This window comes from Cydia fagiglandana, chromosome 6, assembly GCF_963556715.1.
Source record: "Cydia fagiglandana chromosome 6, ilCydFagi1.1, whole genome shotgun sequence".
NCBI lineage: Eukaryota > Metazoa > Arthropoda > Insecta > Lepidoptera > Tortricidae > Cydia > Cydia fagiglandana.
Window position 1 is genome coordinate 2,410,733 of NC_085937.1, and position 27,554 is coordinate 2,438,286.

A 27,554-nucleotide genomic window follows, 5' to 3' on the forward strand; every position below is an offset into this window, starting at 1 on the left:
TAAATCATTTCTCCTTTGTCTCAATAGATATGTACCTACCTATATAATGATAATGTAAAATTGTTTGAAATGTTAATAATGTTGATGTTTTTGTTTAAATGACGCACTTCATAAACTCGTTAAACGCGTGTATGAATAGTAGGGTAAACTACTCAATAATTGGCCCTTTAAAGTACATGCAGTTAGGCCGTTTAAGGGGCCAACCCCTTGGGGGGCTTAAACAAGTTACTCAATGTCACTAATAATCCGACATAGTAAATTGTTAGCGGAATTGGTAGCGCGAGTGGTGTTAACGGAATTGGTATAAACAATTTCAACCCTAATGATTAATTAGGTTAATATTAACCTTAATTTACCATTTCTGTTGGAATTATCTATACTATACCAATTCCGTTAACACCACTCCGCTGCACCAAAAATGCTATAAAATTTACGATGTCTGCTAATAATGGGTATAATGTTATGTATATTTTGTTTGGGCTGCTATTTAACTGATCACCAGATTTAATAAAATTTAATACCAAAAAAATCTACTTTACCACCCTAAAATAATGAATGATCACCAAAATTGTAACACCATTTTAATGTGAAATGATTACCAATTTTATTACATTTTACTATCCTATTAAAGGAAATGACACCAAATTAATCATTATTAACCCAAAAATTGTAAATAATTACCAAATTTCAAACCCCAATTTAATGTCAATTGAGAACCAAATTTTTACATCGTGCTATCCTATTAAATAAAATGACACCAAAATAATCATTGTAAACCCAAAAATAGTAAATGACCACCAAAATTAGAACTCCATTTTAATGTAAAATTATAACCAAATTTTTAAATCTTGCTATCCTATTAAAGCAAAGCAAAATTTTCTAGTAGCATTTCGTTTCTGTATGGGTTGCAGTTCAAACCTAACCTAACCCACTTTTCTAGTAACATTTCGTTTACTGTATGGTTCGCAGTTCAAACCTAACCTAACCCACTTTTCTAGTAGCATTTCTTATCTGGAAGGGTCGCAGTTCAAACCTAACCTAACCCACTTTTCTAGTAGAATTTCGTTTCTGTGTGGGTCGGAGTTCAAACCTAACCTAACCCACTTTTCTAGTAGCATTACGTTTCTGTAAGGGTCACAATTCAAACCTAACCTAACCCACTTTTCTAGTAGCATTTCGTTTCTGTAAGGTTCGCAGTTCAAACCTAACCTAACCCACTTTTCTAGTAGCATTTCGTTTCTGTAAGGTTCGCAGTTCAAACCTAACCTAACCCACTTTTCTAGTAGCATTTCTTTTCTGTAAGGGTCGCAGTTTAAACCTAACCTAACCCACTTTTCTAGTAGCAATTCGTTTCTGTAAGGGTCGCAGTGTTAACCTAGCCCACTTAACTGATAGCAGTACAAACCTAACCTAACATACTTTTCTAGTAGCATTTCAGTATGCCTACCTATGTTATGCGGTGCGGGGTACGGGGGTTGAGCGGGAGGGGCTAGTAATTTTGGCATCATTTTACTTTATTTGGTAATATGTATAAATTTTTTGGTATCATAGTGGTTTATTTAGGTGAAAATATCGCATTTATTTGGTCTTCAAGATTTGGTGATCATTAATGATTTTTGGTAATCATTCAATATATTTGGTATTCGAATACAATTTGAAGTGCAGTCGTAATTAAAATGGTGGTACATTTGTAATTTTAGGCCTTATTTTTTTGGTGTTCAGTAATTTTTTTTGGTAAGCATGATTTTTTTATTTAGGGTACCAAAGTATTTTTTGGTGGTCATTATATTTGTAGCCTTTTGTTTGTGATACAATTCATTGTTAAGAGAAAATGAAGTATATAATATGACTTGTTTAACATTTGTTTTACTCGTAGGACCTTGAAGAAACTCGGTTGATACGAGCGCCCTATGCATATGCAATGTCGTTATATATAACTGCCCGGAATATATTATGATGACTTATGCATTGTCACCTGTGGGCTGGTGCGTACGAGCTAACTTTAGCTTCGTTTGTGGCTTTTCTTTAGGAAATGTTGTTGGGAAATGTGTGTACTTTTAAATCCCCGAGTACTTGTACAAGTACAAATGTAGGTAGCCGTATTAGTTAAACTTCGCAGTAATATCTGTCGAATGTACTACACTGAGAACTAATACTCAATCTCGCATTTAATCTTAGAATTTACTTAAATACATGCAATGTAATACCGGGATTGGTCTTAAATATTGAATATTACAGGACTTATTCCGATAAATGATACAAAAAATATTATTTTTATTTTTGCTAAGAATAAAAAACAATAGTAAATATCTAAATATTACTTCTTTTGTAAATACCTATCCTATACACAGACCCGTGTACTATCACTACTATCACATGCAGGGATAAGCTACTACAATAAGCTACTACTCAGATCCAACCAATCAGGAAAATGCAAGTAACAAAATGGCGGCTCAGGCGACCAATCATAACAACATCACGACCGCTGACGTCGACCATCAACGGTTCTTTCTTTTAGAAAAGTTTAGCTTTTGATTAACACTTAATTCATAAACATTCCAAACTCTTTCAATTCGGTAAGACAGAATGTTCGCGTTAATTCGGGCGCCATCAGTGTAGTGGTTAATTGTCTCAACAGTACCGGTCCGTCATTACTGAAAGCCCCTTTAGCACTCGAATTAAATTATTCAGCTTCGACCCTTGATTCGTAAACAGACAAACGTCCACAACTAATTCCCTACACGAGTAAACTTCACGTCACATCGTATGTTTAATCGGTACAATTTGAATAATGGCGCAGACGTCAGCGGCAGTCGCGCGCGCCGCAATGTTGTACAAACAATCCGGCAGTTTCCCAAACATCCGAGAGACTGTAATTTCACTCTCGTAAACTAGACCTTACTTATTATAAAACGGGGTGACTGTGTGTTTTCAGTCCGTCAACGAATTTTACCCAGATTTTGTGAGTTATATTAAATTTAGAAGCGCGGATTTTAATTTCCCGTTCATATTTAAAGATAGGGATTTTCGCTGGCTTTAATTAACTTCATATAATAAGCAGATTTTTAGTGTGATTTTACTCTTATATTATTTTGTTTTTGTTTTGTAAATTAAATCATACGTCGTTTTAAGGGAGATAGCCAAATTTAGCCCGTAGAATCACAGATTTTCCGCCTTTTTTGCTCGTATAAAGTTCCTAAGTTAGACTAAGTATATAAAAGTGATGGGAGACTTCAGAGTGCGAGGGTTGTTCAACATGTTGATGACGGGTCTCACGGTGGGGGTGATGGGCACGAAGCTGGGCACGTGCCCCGTCTACCCGCAGCAGCCGAACTTCGAAATACAGAAGGTAAGTGCGCAGTTTGTTATGAGTTATGTATGATTTGATTTGTGTATGCGGCGTAGTGGTGTCAAATACGATCCTATTACATTTGTCTTTTGCTTATATCGTTCACGTCAATCACGATCCAAACCATTTTGTATAAGTAGTCAATCTAGCTTTCTATCAGACTTAGATCTCTTGTATTTTTTACGTTGTAAAGATTAAATTAGCCTGTAGCCAAAATGCCTGATGAACTAAATCGCACACTGCTATAATTAGTGTTTTCCTACCCTAATGTACTAGTAGTAAGAAGGTAGGTATAATATTATTGTATATTGAAATGTTCTGTTATCTAATAGGCAGGTACCTACCTAATTACATACGTCATGACCGACATTCAAACGTTCGGATGCAAATAAGTAAACATTAATTTGCACGTTTGTATTTTTCCACTTGACACATGTTGTTATTGTTTTTCGGCATTTTACAACGTAATCACTAGTCTCACAATTTCTGTCCATATTTGAATCTATTACCCAAGATTTAAACTACCCAGTCATATCCAATGCCTGCCTACAGAATAAGTCATTGACATGTGGTTGTTTGCTTTTAAAAACATTGACCCTTAAAAATTTAAATGAAATTACACCCCAATGTGTTGCTATGCGCATAGAAATAAATACGTAAAATTGTATCCAAATGTTTGATTTGTTGACATTAGGTGCCTAACACTGGTCCTTCGAGCCGGATGCTGTTTAGTTACTTATTGGAATTTGAACTACTTATTGTAAGTTTCGATTGCCTCGATATATTATGGAATTTAGATTTTTTTTTAATTTGGTAACATACAACAATTGTATGGATAAGCGTTTTATTGGCTTTTCTTTTTTAAAACATGTGCGTTATTAATTAAATGGGGATATTGTATTAGCTACATTGCAACATAAGTTAAATTTACACAATGGATGACCTAAGTATAATATGATACCCATCCCGTATAGTGCGTCGTGCATATTCTTGCCGACGTGTGCTTGTAGTTTTATTCACCTGCAAGGGATTGGCGTCGATCCAATAGCGTCCCGCCACAACAAGCCGTTCCCACTTATGCGTAATTGCGTTGCAATATAGGTAAAGGGTGGAGGTCGCGACCCGCTAGCGTACGAGTCTGTAATGTACGCAAGTACCTACTCGCGCGCGCGTAGCTGCTACGTTGCAGGCGCCTGCCAAATCTTGAACTTGTTATAAGTACCTAGTCGATGTAATGGAATTGATATTTGACAGTACGATGAATTTACCCTTATATACATGAGGCGAGGCTAGCGTTAGCTTCATAGCCTTCATAGGGTCAATAGTATTAAAGGTCATCTGCTTCCAGAAATATATACAGCCTTTGATTTGTAAATCAATGTATTCTGCTTTTCCAATTAATTAAACTTATATTATTTTAACAAAGAACCAGCCGTTACATCTCGATCATCTTGCCTCTCTAGAATACCCGCCTGTTATTTTTTTATTAAAAATCAATTCTTACCTACATTTTATTTGTTTTATTTTTAAAGATCGCCAGTGTTGCTAACAGACGGCCATTCTGTTGTAGGAATGTCCCCATTCCGGTTAATGCTCGGCCATTCTACACAAGGCGTATGGCCTCATACAATTATTTTATATCTCTTAACAATCAAGAATTTATTTACAATAAACACATTAACAAAACTACTATTCCAAAATGTAACTTTAATCTTATACAATACATCATTAATAAGCATATAAAAAACTAAAATGAAATAAAACGTTCTATGGCAATCACTTTGATATAACATAACGTTGATTATGCAAGCAATTATTTCAGAAATTGCACTCATCATCGTCGATTTAATCACACAATTCTTCAGCGTAGACGTCGCTTCTTTGCGAGTGTGCACGTCACCGTCGACGAGATCACGCACTCCTTCTTATGTGTACACGTCACCGTAGACGAGATCACACACTCCTTATGTGTACACGTCACCGTAGACGAGATCACACACTCCTTCTTATGTGTACACGTCACCGTAGACGAGATCACACACTCCTTATCTCATGTGTATCCGTCACCGTAGACAAGATCACACATACCTTCTTTGTTTTTAATGTGTATCCGTCACCGTAGACAAGATTACACATACCTTCTTTTTTTTTAATGTGTGTCCGTCACCGTAGACAAGATCACACATTCCTTCTTACTCACGTCACCGTAGACGAGATCACACATTCCGTCTTATGTGTACACGTCGCCGTAGACGTGAGGACACACTCCAAACACTGAAAATAAACTCATGTCAGTTACAACTGGTAATACAATTAGTAGCAGACTACTAACAATTTCTTTTTCGTCACTTCTCCACTCAAAAGTAAATAATTATTTCATACCGAACAATAAAATGAGGATAAGGTTATGATTCCACATTTAGCGTCAAACTTCTACTTTAATTTGCCTTACTAAACCTTTTTCATTTTCATTTTTAAATGTTGCGGCATTGATACAACTAGCATTTACTGCATAACAATTACAATTTATAGAATACCATAAAAACTCAGTCCCATTACTGTGTTTTTCCTCACAAGCTTGATAATAATTTACTTCAATTTTTAACACTCAAATAGAGAAATATTGTTGTTTATGGTGATCGGAATATAGACACTCTAAAAGATAATTCATCTACAAAGGAGCTATCAAGTATAATGAGAAGTTTTAACATGGCAATGCACATAAAAGCACCAACTAGGATTTATGTATTAATGTGTGCGTAATGCTAACTGACACCCACCAACTTGAATTATCAGATTATGACCTGTCACCTTAAACATTAATGAAATCAAGACTGGTACGACCTGGATTGAACTGAAAAGGATTTATTGTTAATTTAACATTCTAAAGTTTCATGATAGTATAAAGGCTCTGAGGCTCTCTTCTTTTGTGAAGTTATTAGCTCGAACAACGCTCAGGTCGCTCGTTTAATTATCCTGTGTCTTATTCAGACTTTTTTCGATCTGTGTTTTCCCATCATTATCATCATCATCATCATCGACAAAAGGGAATTAAGAGGTTATCTGCCAAACAATAAACTCTTCAAAAATATGGTAAGATATTTAAAAAATGTATACACAAATTGCAATAGCAAATATATATGTATCTTCTAATAATAATATATAAATGTAAAGCAACCTGGAATGTCATAAACCCACGCAGGTACCAAATTTAGATCAGACAACAGATATAATTACTTTAAAAATGAATTATAAGATCTACCAATAATAATTAGTAAGATATAGGTAATGTACTATCCTACATTAATCATTTTATCGATTAAGTAATTTTAATAAGTTAACAACCAAACTAAATGTTGAGAATAGTCCATAATACGATGTTCTTAATGCCAACAGTAGTTGAGTAATAGTAAAACTTTTGGTATTGACGATATTTCAACCGAACTAGTGAAGTTAAGTAGGTTATTTTTAAGCAGATCTCTTGCTCATGTACATTTATCCTTCAGTCAAGGCTTTTTCCCAGAACAGCTTAAAGCTTCGTTTGACGATCTTAAAGTAACGATCCCAATAATTACAGATCGTAGTTTTACAGTGTAATTACAGCACAATAGTGATTGTCCCAATAATATCAAAATTAATAGAAAAAGCTTTTTATTAACAAAAGACAATAATAACTTCCTTACTAAACATGATATTTTACACCCTGACCAATTTGGGTTCCGTAAAGGACTAAATCCAGAATTGGCTTGTTTTGAATGTGTCAAATTTGTGACTCAAAACTTTAATAAGTCACCGATTATGGAAATTTTCCTCGACATGACAAAAGTATTTGACTTAATTGATCATGCCGAGCATGTCAAGAAATTTAGAGGCCAGGCAAATGATTGACTTAAATCTTACTTAGCCAACAGAATGCAGTGTACGCAAATCAGTAAATTTGTTAAAACTAACAACCAAATTAATTACTAAAGTAGGTGCTACACTTATTTATTACTTAAGGGGGGAAGGGGATTTTTTTTCATTAATGATATTCAGATGGCGATACAACTATAATTTCAGTTAGTGGTCAAGATCAAAATATGTATAAAACAGATATTTATAATGCCTTATCTGATACTAAATATTGGATAGGAAATTAATAAGCTTCTTATTAAGCTCAGAAAACACAATTTATGCAATTCACTCATATGGAACAATACCTCGACAGCTCAACATTCATATAAATGACTATGCATTTCATAAAACAGGTAACATAAATTAAGTTCTTTGGTTTAAATTTCGATTCATTTTTAAATTGGAAGGACCATAACCACTCTGTCATAATGTTCAAGACTTGACCATTTCGTCTTGGCCTGCAAAAATTACGACTATCTGTTTCCTACGAAGCAGTCCTTATGGCTTATCACGGCTACGTCTCATAATACTTTAGCAAATGCTCTTATGGGGATCAGTTGTAAGCCACTATTTAAATATTACTGTAAATCTGGCTTGTATGTATGTATAAACTCAAAATCTGTAATTTTCAAAAATCATATCCAAAATATTTCCAAGACCTTATGATATGTGCTCCGTCAACCCAAGAGCACAATATCTTACACCATCCACGCTGTATGACAGACATGCAGAAAAAATGCTTATATAAAGATATACAATAACTATACCTGTTCACATAATCACTTGGGGCCATAAGTTTAACAAACTTCTATTGGACTGGCTTCTAGATCACTGCTTTTATAATACTCGTAACATTACCTACTGATTATGTTGCTCATAAGGAGCGATCCAATTTTTTTTTTTTACTATTTGTAGGTACTCGCTGTGTGATAACTAAATGTTACTTTGTTTTAATTACTGTTGTCTATGATATACCTTGGTGGTATAGTTATTAAGTATACCTATTCTTTAATGTTCATTTATGTTTGCCATTTTGGCTCATGTACCTCGTAGTTTTATAAATGTAACTATGTTAATTTCTTATTAACGGTGTACTGCATGCTGCTTATAAACAGCTGAAGAAGGTGAAACGATTACACACTTAACCCAAGACACTTATTGTACCCTTTTTCTGCTAATAAATCATTTCTATTTGTACTCTCTTTTACGTTCGAACGTCTCATTTAACCTGTCAGCGTCATTTCGATAGTATGATGGGAAGATCATGAGTATTTTATTTTCCATTTTTGTATTATCGTTCGTAAGGCTACCCTGTGACAGCTTGAAGCGAAATATAATGGAGAAATAAAAAGAAACATTATAGTGCTCATCAGCGTCATCAGCAGACTTATGATATCGGAACCAATCATACCGTCAATAACTAGATACATACATGTACCATTAACAAAACTTTACAGGACCTGATACTGGACCATACTGGGCATATCTATCCAAAAAAATAACAGTCTTCTAATTGTGGTCCACCGCATGTAATTTCCGAAAATCAAATTACATTGGTGAAGTTCGGTTTTAAGTACTTATGGTGCTAACATTCGTTCAAAATTGAGTAAAGCTATGCATTTTTATTCAGTATTTACGTCCTAATTTACATGGCGCTATAGGTTCAGCTTGTAAGTTAGTCTCTAATAACATATAAGGTGTACTAAGGTACTGGACTGGACAGCGCTCGTCCGCGACTACGTGACCCACAACCGCGACTAACAACTTCTCTATTCAACTGCAAAGTGACACAAAGGAGCCAAGCAACGATTGCAATACAAGGAGCTACAAAAGACTTTTTATCGCCCGCTCAGAAGCCAAAGTGCAAATTGCAGCCGCCTACAACTCACATAGAGCCACAACACCAGCTGCCCAACACGCATTATACGAGTAGCAGCAAAAACAGCTACTGTAAGTTAAAGCTATAGCTGAACCTCTTAACCAGTTTTATGTCACCTCAGCCTGGCTAAGCTAAGACTATGCAACCATTTTACAGCCATTCTATGTCTTAAGGTTATAAAGTAGGTGCTGAGTGTCGCCTAATTGTCTGCTGGGTTTGTATTTACACATTTGATCCTCAAAACAAACCTGATCGACTGATACATTAATTAAAAATTGTCATCCCCTTTACTAAATTATTCATTGAAATATCAGCTTTATTGTGCAGACAAACGATGCAAGTTGTAATGACCTTACTGTATAAGATGTAACGTTAGTCTACCATACATTTCTATATTGATCAAGCTCACCGATCGCTGCATCACGGAAAACCCAAATAATGCTGATCCTCATTCACGTGTAATGGCCGTATATCACATGGGGTCAATTAACATTGGACCGGGCGTGAAGGCGAAAACAAGCGTTTCGTAAATTGCTAATATCTTGTAGTCTGCACTTGATATTTAGTGGGTAGTTTTCTTTTTAGCTTACTCGTAAATAATCTTACTAAAATCACTGAATGATATAAACAATCTATAATAGTCTATATACCTATCTTAAAACTTAGTCGTGTTTGTTATATTACAACACATAACTCGAGAACAGCATTTTCATGGTTTTACTGTTTGATTTGTCTCCATCGGAATATCAGATAAACTATTTAAACAGTTAGAAATATTAGAACAAATTAAATTATTTTTCTGAAAATATTTTAATTTGTTTTTATTTTGGGCCTTGGTAACTTTCTCAGTATATGACATTTATTTCAGTTAATACCTATTAAAATAGACGTAAACAAAATTATAAAAGTAATTCATTGCCATAAAATTGCTCCTAGGTTATAGCAGGGGTGCGAAGCTCCTGACTTCGGCCAAACTCGGCTCCGCTCGGCTCAGCATTGCTCCGAGCAATTATTAGGGTTGGCACCACTTGACTTCCTTTTGCGTGCACGACCACAGATAAGATAATCACTTGAATTTTGACAACCCTAATTAGCCGAAAGGGATAGTGCCATGTATTAGAAAGGGATAGCATGATTCGACCCTGAACCGCTGTCAAACTTCGGTTTTGTAGGAAGCTTCCTTTCTGTACGGTAGTACTATTATTTATTCTGTGGTTATAGTTCGACACGAAATTGTAGAAAATGATTGAGGGCGCCACTGCGCTTTAACAGACAACACATGATGCAACACGGGTCCATCCATCTCCTTTTGTCGCATAAGTTCGTCCTTCTTGTTGTTTGACGTTGACATATATAACTTTACATCGTAATTCAAACATGTACAATAGATAAATTTGATCATAAAATCACGTATTTCATTAATAATTGTACATCATCTCTGCGTGATTTATCAATATAAAATTATTTATTAAGAAATACTTTTCCAAAAACATCTTGAATTCAGATCACAATCCATCAACATGCAATTTCGGGCCAATCGCCTTTAAAACATGTTTAATGTTATCTTCCGAGTTTAATTACATTTTGTTTTATTGAATTTGATGCTTACTATTTCTTTTCTTCATTTAATTAACTAAGTTGACACAGAAATATTTTAAAATAAAAATAATTATTTACACTGTTAGTCGGTGCGAAGTTTGCCGGGTCAGCTATAAAAGCACAAATTAAGTTCACAGGTAGCACGAACAGTCGAACACGACATTCACTGGCGACGACATACGAAGTCGCCGGGTCAGCTAGTTAAATCATATTGTGGTACTTTATGCTGATAAAAGAAACACTTACCCATAACACCATCATCATTATAAAATGAATACTTACTTTTAATAAAATCAGGATAGCCAAGGGGAAGCCTTAAATGATTTTATAATAACATAATTATGTACCTACCTACACCTATTGCGTAATGTACCAGTTATCTGTTTAAGTGAAGAAATCCCAAATCATTTGAGACCATTTTACAGAAGTATTTACTGGAAGAGTTACCGTTCACTGCAAGAGTTTTTTTTTTGGTGATCCTCCCGGAATAAACAGTACTTGAAACTGCATAATTATTAACTCTTTTTTTTTTATACATAGTTTATTAAAATGTCTGTACAGTATAGTTTATAAGGATAATACTTAATACTTATGTATAATTATGTAAAAGACAAATTGCTGTGCCCTTACAGGGTACTTAAGTCATATAACTATTGGCAATAAAATTGTTTGAAGTTGAAGTTAATCGCTTATCAAAAACGTCAATTCGTAAAATAGGTAACAAATATTAATCAGAAACACCTTTATTCCTTTATTTTTGTAATCTCAATACTTGTACCCTGTACAATGATTGTATATTTTTTTTTTATAATTTACTGGCACTACTTACATATGCCACTAATATTGTATTAGTGTATAGTTATTTTACACTACTCCAATATTATTTAATAGTTACAAGTGATATTCCAAATTGTAGGCGTGTAGTTGTTAAAATTTGTATGTAATCAAAATTAACACATACCTGAGGTTGTCTAAACGTTCTTACCACTTCGGATATATTAAAGGTCATCTGCTTCCAGAAATATATACAGCCTTTGATTTGTAAATCAATGTATTCTGCTTTTCCAATTAATTAAACTTATATTATTTTAACAAAGAACCAGCCGTTACATCTCGATCATCTTGCCTCTCTAGAATACCCGCCTGTTATTTTTTTATTAAAAATCAATTCTTACCTACATTTTATTTGTTTTATTTTTAAAGATCGCCAGTGTTGCTAACAATAGGTTGTTCAGGGTATTTAAGCTCAGGGCTTAAATGACGATCAAATGTTTTGTACTCGTAATTCCAGACTTGTGGCTTTCATAAAACGATAAAACATACCTTAGGTCGAGGTCGTAAATTGAGTGTGTATGAAAAATCTTTTGAAAGTAGGTAATAAATGGGGCTAATGTTTTGGAGCTCTATCCAGATAGAGGGTATAGGTAGGTATTAGGTACGCACCTACTAAAAGGGACCGTGCGCGATGGGGGGTCTGCCATCTTGTGGCCTGAATCAGAAATATTATATTACGTGCACAATACATTGCCAAAGCAAAGGCTACCATCTACCGTTCTCGTTGGTACGTTTTCTTGAGCATACTCGTAGTAGGTTCTGCCATCTTGTGGGCTCCATCCGAAGCATAAACGTCACATTTACGCCTCGCGCCAAAAATCTGACGGTTCCTATGCTGCCCCCTATAGTTCATGCACGATCCCTATAGCAATTTAGACAGGTGACTGGTAAACCTTGTCTCGTTTCAATACTGCATGACATACGGCTTGTTTGTCTGTTAACTGTGTCAATTATTAACGCTGGAACCTCTGACAAAGACGATGTTTGTTCCCACAGATGACAGGCACATGGTATGAAATAGAACGCTCTTTCTACCTGATGGAGATGACCGCCAGCTGCACCGAGCTTCATGTGACGCTGAACGACCGAGGGTACTACCTCATCGCCGTCACCACTGTCAACAGATGGTAAGTACCTATGTAACACACAGATGCCATGAATAAGGGGGTTTTCAGAAAAAATGGTACCATTTACTTTTTTTTTCGAAAAACCATCAACTTTTGGCTTGTATAACCACACTCAGCACTCAGAGGAACTAAGCTGTTACTAATCATCCTACAACGGTTTCAACAACCTAAAGCTATATAGAGGTACCTACCTTCGCTATCCAAAAGAGTCGCTTTCAACAGTTCCAGTGTCTTTTTTTAGTACCTACCTTAACAACAATTTTAATTTCCTCTATACCTTAATGTCACAGAGAATTTTATTAAGAGGACAAAATCTTCATCCGCTCCGTTATATTTGCAGGACAGGCTCGCCAGCCACAACCTACGGCGTGGGCATCCCGAACCATAACGGGTCCTCCTCCTTCCGCTACAAGCTGAACAACCGCATGCCCTACATCATAGGACGAATGCTGCCAGGCGCGGGGCAGTACAGCATACTGTTCACCGACTACGATCACTTCGCCGTCGTGTGGTCCTGCACCTCCGTGTCCATAATGCACAACGGTGAGTGAACAACTGTAGGTACATCATAGGAGCTCTACCAGGCGCGGGGCAATACAGTATAACTGTAACTGTTCACCGACTACGACCACCGTCGTGTGATCTTGCACCTTCGTGTCCATTATGCTCAAAGGTGAGTACCTATACAAGCTGTACCAACTACCACAACGGCCGCCTGGCCTGGTGCCAGCCACAACGATCAGACATAACGATCGGTGAGCCCCACTGCAAACTGTCAATGCACTTCAAGGAAAAGTGCACTGACAGTTTGCCGTAGCTAGGCTATTTAAAAATCCGCCCTTGAGTTCCATCATCCGACGTATAGACATGTAAAAAAGATTGAAAGTTCCCAAGGAATTATAAATACTTACCTACGATTGTATTGTAGGGATAAGTGGAAAACGCAGAGACGCGCTGCTGTCAAGCAAAGTAAGACCAATCAGAGGGCCAAAGAAAAATGCGCGCTCAGGGCCGCGGAGTGAGTATCCGTAGATGATGATATTGATGATGGTAGTATATAAGGAATAACTTCAGTCAACACCGTGCATTGTCAATAACCAGTCAAGCGTAAAATTTAAAGATCGGTAGTAAGTACATGCTTATTTATTACAGATCGGTTTTGGATCTTGGGGCGGCGGCGCGAGCTAAGTGCGGAGCTGCGCGCCAACATCTACGCGCTGCTGCAGGAACTGCGGCTCGACCCCGACCGCCTGCTGCTCTCCAAGAACAGCAACTGCGTCGACAGCCCCGACCAGATATTAAAGTAATACTTCTAACACGTGATTTATTTATACTCCCGTTCATTCTGATGACCTCTCCTTCTATAGACCGACCGCTTAAATGAGTCCTCGCCTGCGCGGTACGGGGGCGACGGGGAAGGACGACTAAGGGTCGGTTGCACCAAACTGTTCGTATCGTTAAAGAGTTCGCTAAATTGTTATGTATAAAAGGTTTCATAGTAAAGGGCCGGGGCGCGCCGGCTGACGTTGATCAATCTGTCAAATGTGGTTGGTGCAACTGTGGGTGGCGGGGAAGGTGCGGGCGGCAGGCGTACGGCGCTCATTTAAGCGGTCGGTCTATAAGGCCCCATATCCTTCTAAAATTAAGCACAAGTTCAAATCGAATTTTGAACTATAATGGAATAAAAGAATATTCAAAAACTTCAAAACTGCAAATATAACTCTGGGACTTAGAAGACTAAGGGCATATTCCAGCGATAGATAGGCAGATAACGAAATGTTGCTTTAAAGAAGGTTCAGAAACTTCAATACTGCAAAAATGTCTGGGACTTGGCAGGCTCAAGGCATATTCGAGCGATAGATAGGCAGATAACGAAATGTCGATTTTCGCCGTAGACCCCTCTGGGCCGCGGAGTAAAGCGACCGCAAAGCCTTGCCCATGTGGCGCTACAGTGAAAAGGTTCCAAATGACATGAGATAAAATTAAATAGAATAAGTACTAAGTTTCAAATTAAAAAAAAAACTTAATTTCATAAGGTAAACCCTTACATCGGCAAAAAAGGTGGAAGGTCGTGGTGAGTTCAAATCTCCTCGGAGCTCAATAGTGCTCCGGTTCACAAAAAAATCAAAAGAACGGTAAAGTAGTTGTACCTCCTTTGTCCCGTTGCCAATTTAAGGGAAAACTTTTTTTTTAAACTATTCACTTATTTACATTGTTTTTGTCTTCGTGAATAAGGATCTTTTTAGAAAATAAAATGTCCCAAGTTAGTCATCACACCTTCTATTTTTATAAGAAAATATCTTATATTTACAATGCATAGTACAAGTAGATTAAAACGTTCATTGATTTTGGATCAGGAATAAAATACAGTTTACTTGAACCATCAAAAGACGAACTCAAAAAGAGTAGATACAACGAGTGCGTATAAACTTGTGTTACATAAAATTATCCTATTTTTTTGGTTTTATTGCTTGTACTTAGCCGTGCGGCTGCATTTGGTTGTGCCTTGGACATTACCGCATAAGGCTCATATTGCAACGGACAGATCCCAGTCGCTCTTTAGTACTCTGGCACCAAGCTGACAATTCACTATACATTGCTGGTCCAACATATAAATATTGACGCTTTGTACCGTCGTTGCTTACCGACCCATAAATGTACAGGAAATTGTCAGTGGTGTTAAAACAGGCACCAAAGCCATAGAATCCATAAATGTACTAAGGCAACCAATAGTAGACCTTACTCAGTAGTAATAAAGTGAATATTAATGGTCAGTTCGTATATACATTGTATAATGCATGTGGTTTTGATAACACCTATAGCGCGACGTAGAACAGAGAGGAGCGCCATCTATTATACTATCCCGCAAACCAAACTGACGACGGGGATCCTAAAACTTCTCATTCACGCTTACGTCGTTATTGCAAAAGGGAGAGAGATAGTGATATAACCTCGGTCGTCAGTTTGGTTTGCGGATAGTATAGTCACGGGATCTTCATATTTTATACGAGGTATTTTTAACTTACAGAGAAATATTTTTTACAGGTATAAGTATCATTAATTAGATATAATAACCCATCTAGTGGTCGCCATAGCGCAGCTTTGGTGTTCAAGTTAAGACTCTATTGTATAAGGTTTTCACTAGACTGTAAAACAACTGGGAGGTACCCATTTTCAGCGCCCCTATGCTCTTAACTCTAAACTTATTATATACTGATAGATTGCAAGGTAAGACGAATGAATATCATTCACAATATCCCTAATTTAAAACACGAATAAGTCATTATTGTCGCAGCACTGTTAACACTTTCACTGCCACTTTAAAATAAAATATTAATTTAATTTGATTTGAATGGGTTCAATGAAAGTGCTAAAAATTAAGCCGCTTTTGCAATCATTATAAAATATAGGAGTTCACAGGAAATGTTCGTTGCGATCCGTATGATTTGTGTTAGCCTAGCACAGCGCGCGCGACATCGTATCGCGGTGAAGCTGTGCTAGGGGTGTGGGTAGTTTAAACTAAAGAATATATTGTTGGCACAGGTTACTAAAAGACAATATACTAGTTACCATCCTGAGTTTGGATCGCTATCAATATAAGTCAAAGTCAAAAAATAAAAAAAGTTTTAAAAATTATGAATAGTCATAAGATGACTAAAATACTCCTATATTGGTGGTGCTGATTGTACATTATCTTGCAAAAGACAGTGAATGTTTATAGTTCGTTTTATTTAGCATTAGAAAGAACTTGCAAGAAGGTAAGCGATCTTGACATGTCTTTTGATTGAAAAACGCTTTATAAAAATATAAAACTATTACTTATGAAAGCAGAAGAATATAAATGATCGTATTAGATTCATAATTGTTACATATTTGCCGTAACTTATTTTTAAAATGTGTTTTTCAATTAAAACACACATCAAGATTGTTTACCTAATTTCTAATGCTAAAAAAAACGAAGTATAGATAAAGTCCTAAATACCCTCTAAACCCAATATCATTAATTTAGGCCGTCTATCGTACACTAACACATTTAACGTTAAAATAATACAAAGATAATTTACATTCAAAGTCAGTACATACACTGACTATATGAACGGAACTTGTCATTTGTAGATACGTTGGTACAAACAGCAACACTCCTAACTGTATACAGGTGGACCTTATTACAAAAGGCATAAGGTCCACCGATGTACAGTTAACAGTGTGGGCGATGCCGATGGTGGTATACCTATATATCTATGTTGTCAAAATCTGTACCAAAGTTGTTGACAATTATTTACGTCTATGCCCTGAATGTTTGTACAGTGTTGATCACCAGATTATTTGGTGTCAGTAGGGTGCCGCTTCCACAGAAATGCAGTTAACACATTCACTGCCAAGAACCCGCTGCGTGGATTCATTTTGTATTGGAATGGGGCGCTCGACACTGAAAGTGGTAAAAACTGGCTTTAAGAACAACTGACAATGTCTAGTGAAAGCGACACATTTTTTATCTTCGGTTGTCTGTCATAGGTACTGAATATATTATGGACAGAATCATTTGGTGCTAATAGGCACTTAACCAACACAGTAACAAATAACTCGTTCCTATATTACAACTAACCCAACAAAATTGTACAAAACAAATAAATTAAATACAACACAATAACACAACAATAAAAATCGTATTCGTACTATAAGTAGTACTACAAATCCAGAAAATATAGAGGTATTGCCACGAATTTGGTAATGTAGAATATAGATCGTTACATATAAATACATTACAATTGTAAGCGCCCAAAACTCGTGACTCCATTCTATCTGTCGTAGTAAGAACTTTACAATATGGTCATCATTAATATACGAGGATATGTTTTCATAATTACACGTACAATTTTAGACGGAGACGTAACAATGTGGCACTGGGTAGCCTTCATACGTCTATCAAACTATTTGTCGCCTCGCGTCGACGTTAACCTATGGAGCAAGGATATTTGCTTCGTTGTAGACTTGGAATCACATTTTTAATTAAATATATTGTATACCTATTGAAATGCACAGATATATATCATATATATGTTATCCAACGCCGCATTGTTAGTAATCTAGTGACAACTTTTGACCCTTACTTACAGGTTGTAATTGGTATCGAATATCTAAGACAGTATATAGTTATATTTGGATATATTCAAGATAATAGACGTCTGCCGAAATCATTTTTTTACAATGAGCTATATGTTCGTTTTAAAATCCGATCCAAAAGATTCAAATTACAATTGTAGTTTTTAATGGAAATTTTTCATGATAACTTGAGAAATAGACACATTACGCAAGAATTGGACTAAATTATTTATAAATATTTATATCTTACATTACCATTTATAAGGCATAGTTCACAATGGCATTAGGCGTTTCACTCATCTGTTATGTTATACCAATTGATTTTAGACTTTCATACTGAAGAAATAAGTATGCAAATAATATCAGCAAAAAAAAAAGTTAAAAAAATGTAAATTTGAAACCTTAAAAATTAGTTGCCTTTTAAACTGTATTCACTGCTACACTGAGAGAGCAAAATACATAGTAAATTTCAAACACATTGTTAATACAAACATCAAACATGCCTTGTTAAATTTATTGAAAGTTTTAAGTAATGATGAGCATTAAAAATAGACCTCCAATTCTCATCAGCTACAAAATTTTAAAAGCCCATTCATTAAAAATAAACAAAGCAGATGTAAATCATACTTTTATCAGGTGTGTACAAATTACACATGGTTTAAAATAGTTTCCATAGCGGAAAAACTTTAAATAAGTAGAGGAATAATATAGTAAATAACGATTTAATCAATTTTTATGGTTCAATTTCCAACACCCACAGAACCAGACAGTCGACACTATCAGTCTAATGGAAAGAAGTACACTTTTAAAAGTCATTAACCGCCAAAGAACAGTTCCGCACTTCATGTATTTGAAGACACTCCACACTATCATTTTTAGACTCGTACGGGTTACTGGTATCTGAAACACTGTCGGGGCTGTCACAGTGGTTGAGGGAGGCGTTGTGGGTTGGCGAGGTGACGGTGAACTGGTTCATCCAGAGCTGCTTTTCTTCTACTTCCTTGCTTACAACCACAAAGAGCTCTTTTTCTTTACACTCCATTTGCTGCTTTAGGTAGGCTATGAGATCACTGCTCTGAAAAAGGAAAGGTAATATATTTAGAATTTGATAATGATTATGAGTACATTACAAGTGCTTAAAGTAAGAAATTCACAATGAGTGGCGATAAATTAAAACACGACCGAGGAAGATGCGGGTTACCCATTTGCATGTGTACCATACTAAGTTTTACAGTACAAATGGCTCTTTAATTTTTCGATATAGGCACATAAAATGAAAAATATTACAATAAAGTTTTAAAAGGAAATTCATTGAAAAGCAATATGAATTTATGTCTGCAAACAGTGAAGATAACAGTTAATTTGTTTTGTCAAAATAAATTAACTAACAAACATATTGGTATTATCAAGAAAATATATTCAACAATTTTTATAACCATTAATTAGACCCCATACCCCATACCATTACCTCATACTTGTTAATGATCATTAGGTATTGGTGTGTGCAATACAGTAATTAATTTTCCTTAGCCTCATTAGTTTTGCTACTGGGAATTAGTTTTCTCCAGTTATCCTAATGGTTTAAATTTTTATGACTCTTTAGAGAATTTACTTATAATAAAAATATTCTTACTCTTCCAATGAGCTGTGGTGCGTCCAACTTGGAGTCCAAGTTGTAGAAGTTCCCCTGGATCTGACGGATGGCAATCCAGTGACGACGGCGCAGGGGCAGCATCACGAACCCAAACTTGTAGTCGGAGGGCACATTCAGAATGAACCCACAGATGTTTGATAGGTCGAGGCAGCCCGGGTCTCTGAAAATATTGGTCATAATCAACATATATATTTATTGAATATGAAATTGCAAACGTTACAGCATGAATGATGTGTAAAAATAATAGGTTAAATATACAATTTCAAGCACATAGCTTTTCCTTCTAAAAATATGTAATGCTGAAAATGAGTAAAAGAAAAATTCATAATCATGTTACTTTAACCTTTAGAACACAGGCAATAAATGTACTTATATCTTAATACCTACTAACAATATACCACACAACACAACACCAACATAATATGATGTCACTAGACATGGAAGGCTTAATAAAATTAAAGAAGATAATTACATGCAATTTGTAATTTAAATTATATAATATAACTTATTACTTGAAAAACATACGTTATTTGCTGAACTTATTTTCTAAATGCCACATTGTATGTATAGCCACATGAGAATTAGTGTAAATTGCAAATATACACAACAAAAAAGTTATTAGTTATTGAATTTCAAGATTACACAATATTTTCAAGGTTTTACATAAATCGGAGCAAATCATGCTAACGAGCGAGTCGGCAGAGGCGCGACCTTGAGACTCACTTCCTCTTGTCGAACCACACGGCCTCGCAGCCCTTCAGCTGCAGCGCGGCCATGATCACGTTGATGTCGTAGTTGCCCAGCCCCAGCATGGAGCGGTGCGGGTTGATCCACACGTTCGGCGACAGCCGGCTGCAGATCCCGTCCAGCTCGCTCTTCGAAAACGTCCCGCGCACCTAGCAACAAGTATCATGTTTACATACTCCATCTATAACTCAAATTTATTCCAATTCCCCTGCTAATGTTGTATACAATGACGAGGGTAATACGTGCCTGGAATAAATTGTTAAGTGCGTGCAGCGCGCACAATTCTTTAACTTGTTTTTCATGGTAAATCGTCGGTTTTGCAGACATCCCGATTACATTAAAAATTACATAGTTTTCTAACAAAAAACACACATGATTTAACTTTTGTTTAAATGATACGAATAAAAATTATGCCGTTAGTAGTCTTTCTCACTAATTAATTTAATCACAGCAATTATTACAATTTTACAAAAAAACCCGACGATTATTTTGTGATGACAAGTGTGTTTGACAGATTTACAAATGCAATGGATATAATTACAATAATTTTAATGAACGTTTTAGTGAGCTTAATATAAAACCACTGTAACGTAACTTTTAAATCCATTCGACTAAGGACCAATTTTTCATAACATGTTTTTTAATTAAATAAAAAATAACGGCATTAGCACTAATACCATGTCAATGCTCATAACATTTTTTGGGACGATTGAGGCGTGCATAAAAATGTCTCAAACTGATAAAAGCATAGACAATTTTGTTCAGTGTTTATTTTTTTATCTGTGGTATGGCGGGAGTTTTGACAACTGACAGTGGTGTCATGCATTGTGGTTGAGTCGTGTTGTGTAGTTTATATTATTTTTGTCGTGTATTTAATTAAATAAAATAGTACATCAATTTGCTACGACATTGCTTCTGAGAAATGGATAATTCCAAAACGTATTACGGAACTGCTCCAGAGGATACTTATGGAAATCATTTATCTACAGTCAACAAAACAAACTTGCAACATTACAAAGTTTCTCTGGAAAGGTTTAGAATCCAAATATTGTATCTTATGTTTATTGATTAGTGACATCGCAGAAACTTCTAATTATTTTATTATATCACAGCTCAACTAATGCATCGTCCAACATTCTGTTGAAAGATGTTTGGAATTCCCACATGGATCTATGCAATGAAAAGGCTTGGGACCAAATTACAAACTGTGCTAACTCATTGCTGCAAAATAATGATACAAGTAACATGAAAACATGGAAAAGCTCACTTGGGTAAGAATATACATGTTCCATGTTTCTTTTATAAGATTAAAATTAATTCATAATAAAACAATTTGTATGGTGTTCATTTTTTATTGTCTTACTGATAGCTTCCTCAAGCTTACCATTACTGTAACTTCTAAATTTCTTGCATTAATGTTAATATTTATATTTTTAGCAAATTCACAGATGCAGAGACATTATTTGAACAATCAATACCGGCCTGCAATAACTGCACCTCTAATACCTCTCAAATTATGACTTTACAGAAGCTCATGAACTCAGATTGCAAATGTACTATTCCAAAAGTTGAAACGAAAAGAATAGAGAAAGAAAATGTCTATGAAAACAAAAAATCATTATTTGTCAAAACTCTACATTCAAATAGTTCAAGTTTTGAATTGAACTCCGGTGATGAGCAGAGGCCATTATTTAAGCCAAAATTTGGGCGTCCGAAGCCTGTAGTTAAAAATCAGCCTGTTTTACCAAAACCATTATCTCAAGATATGGAGATAGATCTTACTAAAGAAGAGGAAGAGGCCAAAACCCATAAAGCAAATGTAGCTAAGATTACATTTAAAACTGCAAAGGATTGTTTGTTTGCGGCTAATCCGGCTGCCAAGAGGACTTTGGGCACTTCCCGCAAGGCTCAAGCAAAGTTTGTTTCACCCATGATTGGAGCCCAGTAAGTTCTATCTACAGTACTTTTGCTATGGCAATTACTGTAACTCGTAAGTAAGCATACTTTACATGGGGTCTTTGACCCTGCAGTACTTTTAATCAATCCTGAATGCTAAGTCATTTCAGAAATGGATTCTAACGTCATTGAATTATGGGTGATTTTAGGAATAACCTGATGTTCAGAAGGGATGTGGAGTTATTTGAATACACCTTGTAAATTTATATTTGTAGTTTTGTAAGTCCTCTTAATCTTAGTCAAAGCTGGAGGCACGAGTAACACAACCCAGAAAGAAAGCTACAACTTAATCTATTGTATTTTCCTTTTCTGTCTTTAAATTACGTCTGATTTTTCTAGGGATAAGCAAGAAAGTGTAGAGCCAGCTCCAGCAATTACTGATGACAGACTGAAGCACATTGACCCCAAAATGATAGAACTCATTGAAAGTGAGATCATTGATAAGGGGACACCTATTGGTATGCATTGTAGCATCTATGTTTATCAATAGACGATCCAGGTCCACACAAAAATTTAACAAACTCAAGTAAAAATGGACCAATATGATAAGAACCGGATCCCTGAAGGAACTAATTAGAGTCCCCAGGTTTACTCTACACAAAGTGCTCTAAATATTTTTGAAAGATTTTATTTTCCCACATGAAGTCATTGACATGTCAAATTACTTTGCGAATGGACGAATCCCACGCAGATAGATTTATTATCGAGATTTGCTCAATCCAAATGTGCAACGAATGTGTTATATCTCTTTTTATATTTATAGCATAACGAAAGTGGCACATCGACACTATGCATACGCAAACCTAAACCTCAAAATTTGCATTATAAAATGTGTCTATGAATATTTCAGGGTGGGACGACATAGCAGGCCTGCATCTGGTGAAGTCGGTGATCCAAGAAGCAGTCGTGTGGCCGCTACTGCGGCCCGACATCTTCACGGGGCTGCGACGCCCGCCCAAAGGCATCCTGCTCTTTGGCCCGCCCGGCACTGGGAAAACACTCATTGGTAACGTCATTTATATAAACTGCAATAAATATATTAAAAAAAGGGGTACATTACCAAGGAAACAAATGAAATTATTAAAAAAAAACCGGGCAAGTGCGAGTCGGACTCGCGCACGAAGGGTTCCGTACCATAATGCAAAAAAAAGCAATAAAAAAACGGTCACCCATCCAAGTACTGCCGACATTGCTTAACTTTGGTCAAAAATCACGTTTTTTGTATGGGAGCCCCATTTAAATCTTTATTTTATTCTGTTTTTAGTATTTGTTGTTATAGCGGCAACAGAAATACATCATCTGTGAAAATTTCAGCTGTCTAGCTATCACGGTTCGTGAGATACAGCCTGGTGACAGACGGATGGACGGACGGACAGCGAAGTCTTAGTAATAGGGTCCCGTTTTACCCTTTGGGTACGGAACCCTAAAAAGGTACTCCTTGGCCTTGCTATGGACATGCCCACAGAAATAGATATGGCCTATGTGGCCATGCCAACATGGTCTTAGGTTTAAAGACTAGGCATGTTCACGAGACTATTCTAATCTGGCAAGCCAACTTTGTCAGTAGAACAAAGCGCCAATTTCAAAATTTGTATGGGAGGTGGATCTCTCGGCGCCTACATTTTTCAAATTTGCCGCCTTTATCTACTGACTAAGCTGGTTTGCCAAATTATTTTTAAACTTTATGTCAGAGTAATAAGATTCAATATCGTTTATCAGGGAAATGCGTAGCGGCGCAATGCCGCGCGACTTTCTTCAGTATCTCAGCGTCGTCTCTCACTTCGAAATGGATCGGAGACGGGGAGAAGATGGTGCGAGCGCTGTTCGCTGTCGCTAGAGTACACCAACCAGCTGTAAGTCTACTCCATACAGTCTACAGATGGAGAAATGATTGCCAACTGAACTACCAGTCAATACATACATGATTATTAAAAAAAAGATTTTTGCTATCAACAGCATGCATTTTGCATTTCATTCACTCAAAAAGTTTTATTGCGCCGAGCGCAGGCCGTCGACCATCGTTTCAATCGAAATAGTAAAGGGGATACACCTATCCTCTCGCCGGTTACTTTCTTCAATCTTACTAGAGGGACAGGGAAACAGCATAAACCTTTCTCTGTCCTCAGTAGAAACTGTGCTGAAAAAGAATAGATGTAACCTCTTATATTTCACACTTCCTGATTTTGGTTTAGATAATTTACGTTGTATTTCATTATTGGAATGTATCTTTATGGCAGGTGATATTCATTGACGAAATTGACTCGTTGCTGACACAGAGAAGTGACAGCGAACATGAAGCCACCAGGAGAATTAAGACTGAATTCCTTGTGCAGTTCGATGGAGCTGCCACAGGTTGGTTTGGTATATCTATTAATAATACAGCAAATTCTCATTCACCTACCCTCATATACAGCATGTGACACCCTTGGAGTTGCACATAAGCTACGATGTCCGCTTAGCATCAGCTAAGCCATACGTTCGTTTTTCACCATATAAAATTGAAATAAACAAAATAATCGCAGTTCCCGCCGTGGAAGCCACTGACGTTAATGTACAATCACATAGTCCGAGGTTTCGATTATGGACCACTAGATGGCAGACTCCAACGCGCACGTTCCCTATAAATTTCCACGCATGATATAATTATGTAGTAGAGGGATTTGAGAGGGATAGATTTATTAAGTATAATAAAACTGGTCACTCACATTTTTTTAATTCAAAGGTACAACGAAAATTGCTTGACATGTTGCAAGAATTGATTTGAAAATATGTGTAAGCTTTTTATCATGTGCAATGTATTTTGAGAGTATCTTGACGTAATTTTTTGAAGTTTTTTTACAATAATTGCCATAGGTTCTTGTCTTGACCACAAACGTTCTACATGTCTTATAGCTGCATGATCCGGTGAAAGGTGTCTTAAGGTTGTTAATGAATCGATGACCTTTAGGTGAGGAGGAGAGGTTGCTAATAGTCGGCGCCACCAACCGGCCGCAGGAACTGGACGAAGCGGCTCGCCGGCGCCTCGTCAAACGTCTCTACGTGCCGCTGCCCGATGCTGATGTAAGTAATTCAATTGTCCTCTTCCAGAATGAGTTGTTACTACCTCTACTAAAATTTGCTTCCAGTCAATAGTTCTTCATTAACCCTTGGCCCTTTTTTATTTATTTATTAGAGATAAATCACAATTACATAATATTTTGATCCAAGAGTAACGTTTAACCAGAATGGTTTGTGTCAATACTCCATTCCGCAGTACTTAAATAATTAAATACACAATAGACACTTAAAACACATCTAATTCGTAAACAGCATAATGAATATAACGATTGCAAAAAATTACAAGCTGAGCGCATCTGTTATCACACTAGTTGTTATGTTTAGTGAAATATTTAGGTTTATCATGTTATCACAGTGTCATTTTTGAAGTGAAAACTTCTTTAGCGCCGCTGTGCACTTATTGAGGTGGGGAAAAAAATGTTAAACTCGAGACAGCGTAAGGCGTAACCCTCTCTTTCTACCGCGCGGCGAAAATGTATTGCCTGAGCCTGAGGGCGCTTGCGTGAGGTCACGTGTGACGGACAATGTCATTGTGTTTTTCATTTTTGATTTAAATACCATCTAGTGAGTTTCCCTCAAACTGGTATTAATATAACTGTAGTACTCACAGTGATGTGCTTAGGGGTTTCAAGTAATGCGACGAAATAACGCTAGATGGCGTTAACCTCAATTATACATAGTGCTGCAAACATTTTGCACTAGATGGCGCTGTTATTAATATTTTAAGTTACAATATCGTTGAGTTTTCACTTCTGCCGGCACTGCCGGAGTGCAACCCGTTGTTTTTTTGTCCATCAACGAAAAAATGACACTGTTTAATGTCAACTCTTTTTTTTTTAGGCCCGTGAACAGATAATCAACAACCTGCTAAAGTGTGAGAACAACGCCTTGTCCGCCACGGACATTAACGAGGTGGCGCGTCTAACGGACGGCTACTCGGGCGCCGACATGAAGTCGCTCTGCTCTGAGGCCGCCATGGGGCCGGTGCGGGCTGTGCCGCTGTCACAGATCTGTACTATTGACCGTGATAAGGTAGTTAAAAAAAATCTTGATGTTACTTGATCGTCAGATTTGCCATAATCGCAAAAAGTGGGTTGTACTACAGAATAAATAATAGTACTAGTTACAGAAGACTCACTCTCTAACAAAGCGCGTCTGTTACCAGGACAGATATGTCCGCTAGGTCACAGAATAAGTAATAGTATTATCATACAGAACGGACACGCACCGCCCCGCCCCGACTCGGATTACCTCGCTCCGCGACTGAGTTCTGACGGACTCCTGATATACTCTCAGTTCGGCTAGCAACGCCGCGGCGCGATGACGCAACGATCAAAATGCCGATGTATTTTGCGATGTATGGTTGTTTTTCAAATTCACGAAATAAAGAACATTTATTTTTATTATACATATACATATTAAAAAGTAGCCTTTTGTAATTATTTGTATTTAGTCCACGCTAATTGTGTATCGACAATTCGACATGACATTTTTGGTAATTTATTGCCGCACCATACTTTACGTAATATTTTACGGCCTTTACGGGTTACGGGTGAGTTCGCATATACATGTATACGTTCAAATAATATTAGCTGTGACCTGTGAATAGAACAGTTTATTATAGCAAGGATCTAGGAGAAAATACCATCTTGTAAATTATGTTTGTTTCTTTAATTTTAGGAAAAAAAATGTTTGATATTTACGTTACGAGTACAACGATAACGCTCCGTGAACTCAAAAACATGTAAATAGTAGCCCTAAGCGACTTACTCACACAATGACGCGTGTACAGACGTGCCGTTCACACATATACACGCAAACGAGTTTTGATGTATGGCGTGTCCGCCCTGTGGCTAGGTGGCGACAGCGCCACGCGCGGCTTATGGCTAGCCACCAAAATTGGTGTGGAACGGATGTACTTTTAGCTACCTGTAGCAAAGCGACGAAATCGCGGAGTGAGTACCGCCTGGTTCTAGTTAGTTGTAGTTATTTAAAGAGTTAACACAAGTTGTAAATTTATAGACTCCATCTTAAATTAACTCCGTACCCACTTTAACTTGATAAAGTGGCGCAATAAATCTTAAATTGTTTGTGCCTCCAGGTGCGTCCAGTCACCGTGCAAGACTTTAAAAACGCGCTTAAACGCGTCCGGCCCAGCGTGTCGCAGGACGACCTTGGCCAGTATGTTAACTGGAACAACACTTACGGCCAAGGGTTTTGAATGCTGACTTTTATGTTATTATACTTATTATACGGTTTATTTAACATTTTGTTTAATTTACTGACCTACCTTCCTTGTTAGTCTGTTCACTTCATAAAAAGAAATGAAATCGCTACCCTGAATAACACTAAAAA

At 36.6% G+C, this 27,554-nt stretch overlaps 3 protein-coding genes across 3 annotated transcripts; 2 read left to right on the plus strand and 1 right to left on the minus strand.

The window, feature by feature from the left end:
- Positions 1-2,646: 2,646 nt before the first annotated feature.
- LOC134665002 (apolipoprotein D-like) lies at positions 2,647-14,015 on the plus strand. Its single transcript, XM_063521766.1, has 4 exons — positions 2,647-3,349; positions 12,552-12,682; positions 13,023-13,225; positions 13,835-14,015. Exons 1-4 carry the CDS (start codon positions 3,224-3,226, stop codon positions 13,987-13,989), a joined length of 615 nt encoding a protein of 204 aa, XP_063377836.1. The 5' UTR covers positions 2,647-3,223; the 3' UTR covers positions 13,990-14,015.
- A 931-nt stretch (positions 14,016-14,946) lies between these two features.
- LOC134664953 (josephin-2) lies at positions 14,947-20,703 on the minus strand. Its single transcript, XM_063521684.1, has 4 exons — positions 20,433-20,703; positions 20,163-20,335; positions 19,419-19,599; positions 14,947-18,860 (listed from the first exon to the last, which is right to left on the minus strand). The coding sequence occupies exons 1-4, from the start codon at positions 20,511-20,513 to the stop codon at positions 18,591-18,593; spliced, it is 705 nt and encodes a 234-aa protein (XP_063377754.1). The 5' UTR covers positions 20,514-20,703; the 3' UTR covers positions 14,947-18,590.
- Positions 20,704-20,999: 296 nt separating this feature from the next.
- Positions 21,000-27,420, plus strand: LOC134664954 (fidgetin-like protein 1). Its single transcript, XM_063521686.1, has 10 exons — positions 21,000-21,218; positions 21,299-21,457; positions 21,624-22,130; positions 22,482-22,600; positions 22,993-23,148; positions 23,862-23,995; positions 24,380-24,494; positions 25,090-25,202; positions 26,040-26,231; positions 27,301-27,420. Exons 1-10 carry the CDS (start codon positions 21,109-21,111, stop codon positions 27,418-27,420), a joined length of 1,725 nt encoding a protein of 574 aa, XP_063377756.1. The 5' UTR covers positions 21,000-21,108.
- The last annotated feature ends 134 nt before the right edge of the window (positions 27,421-27,554 follow it).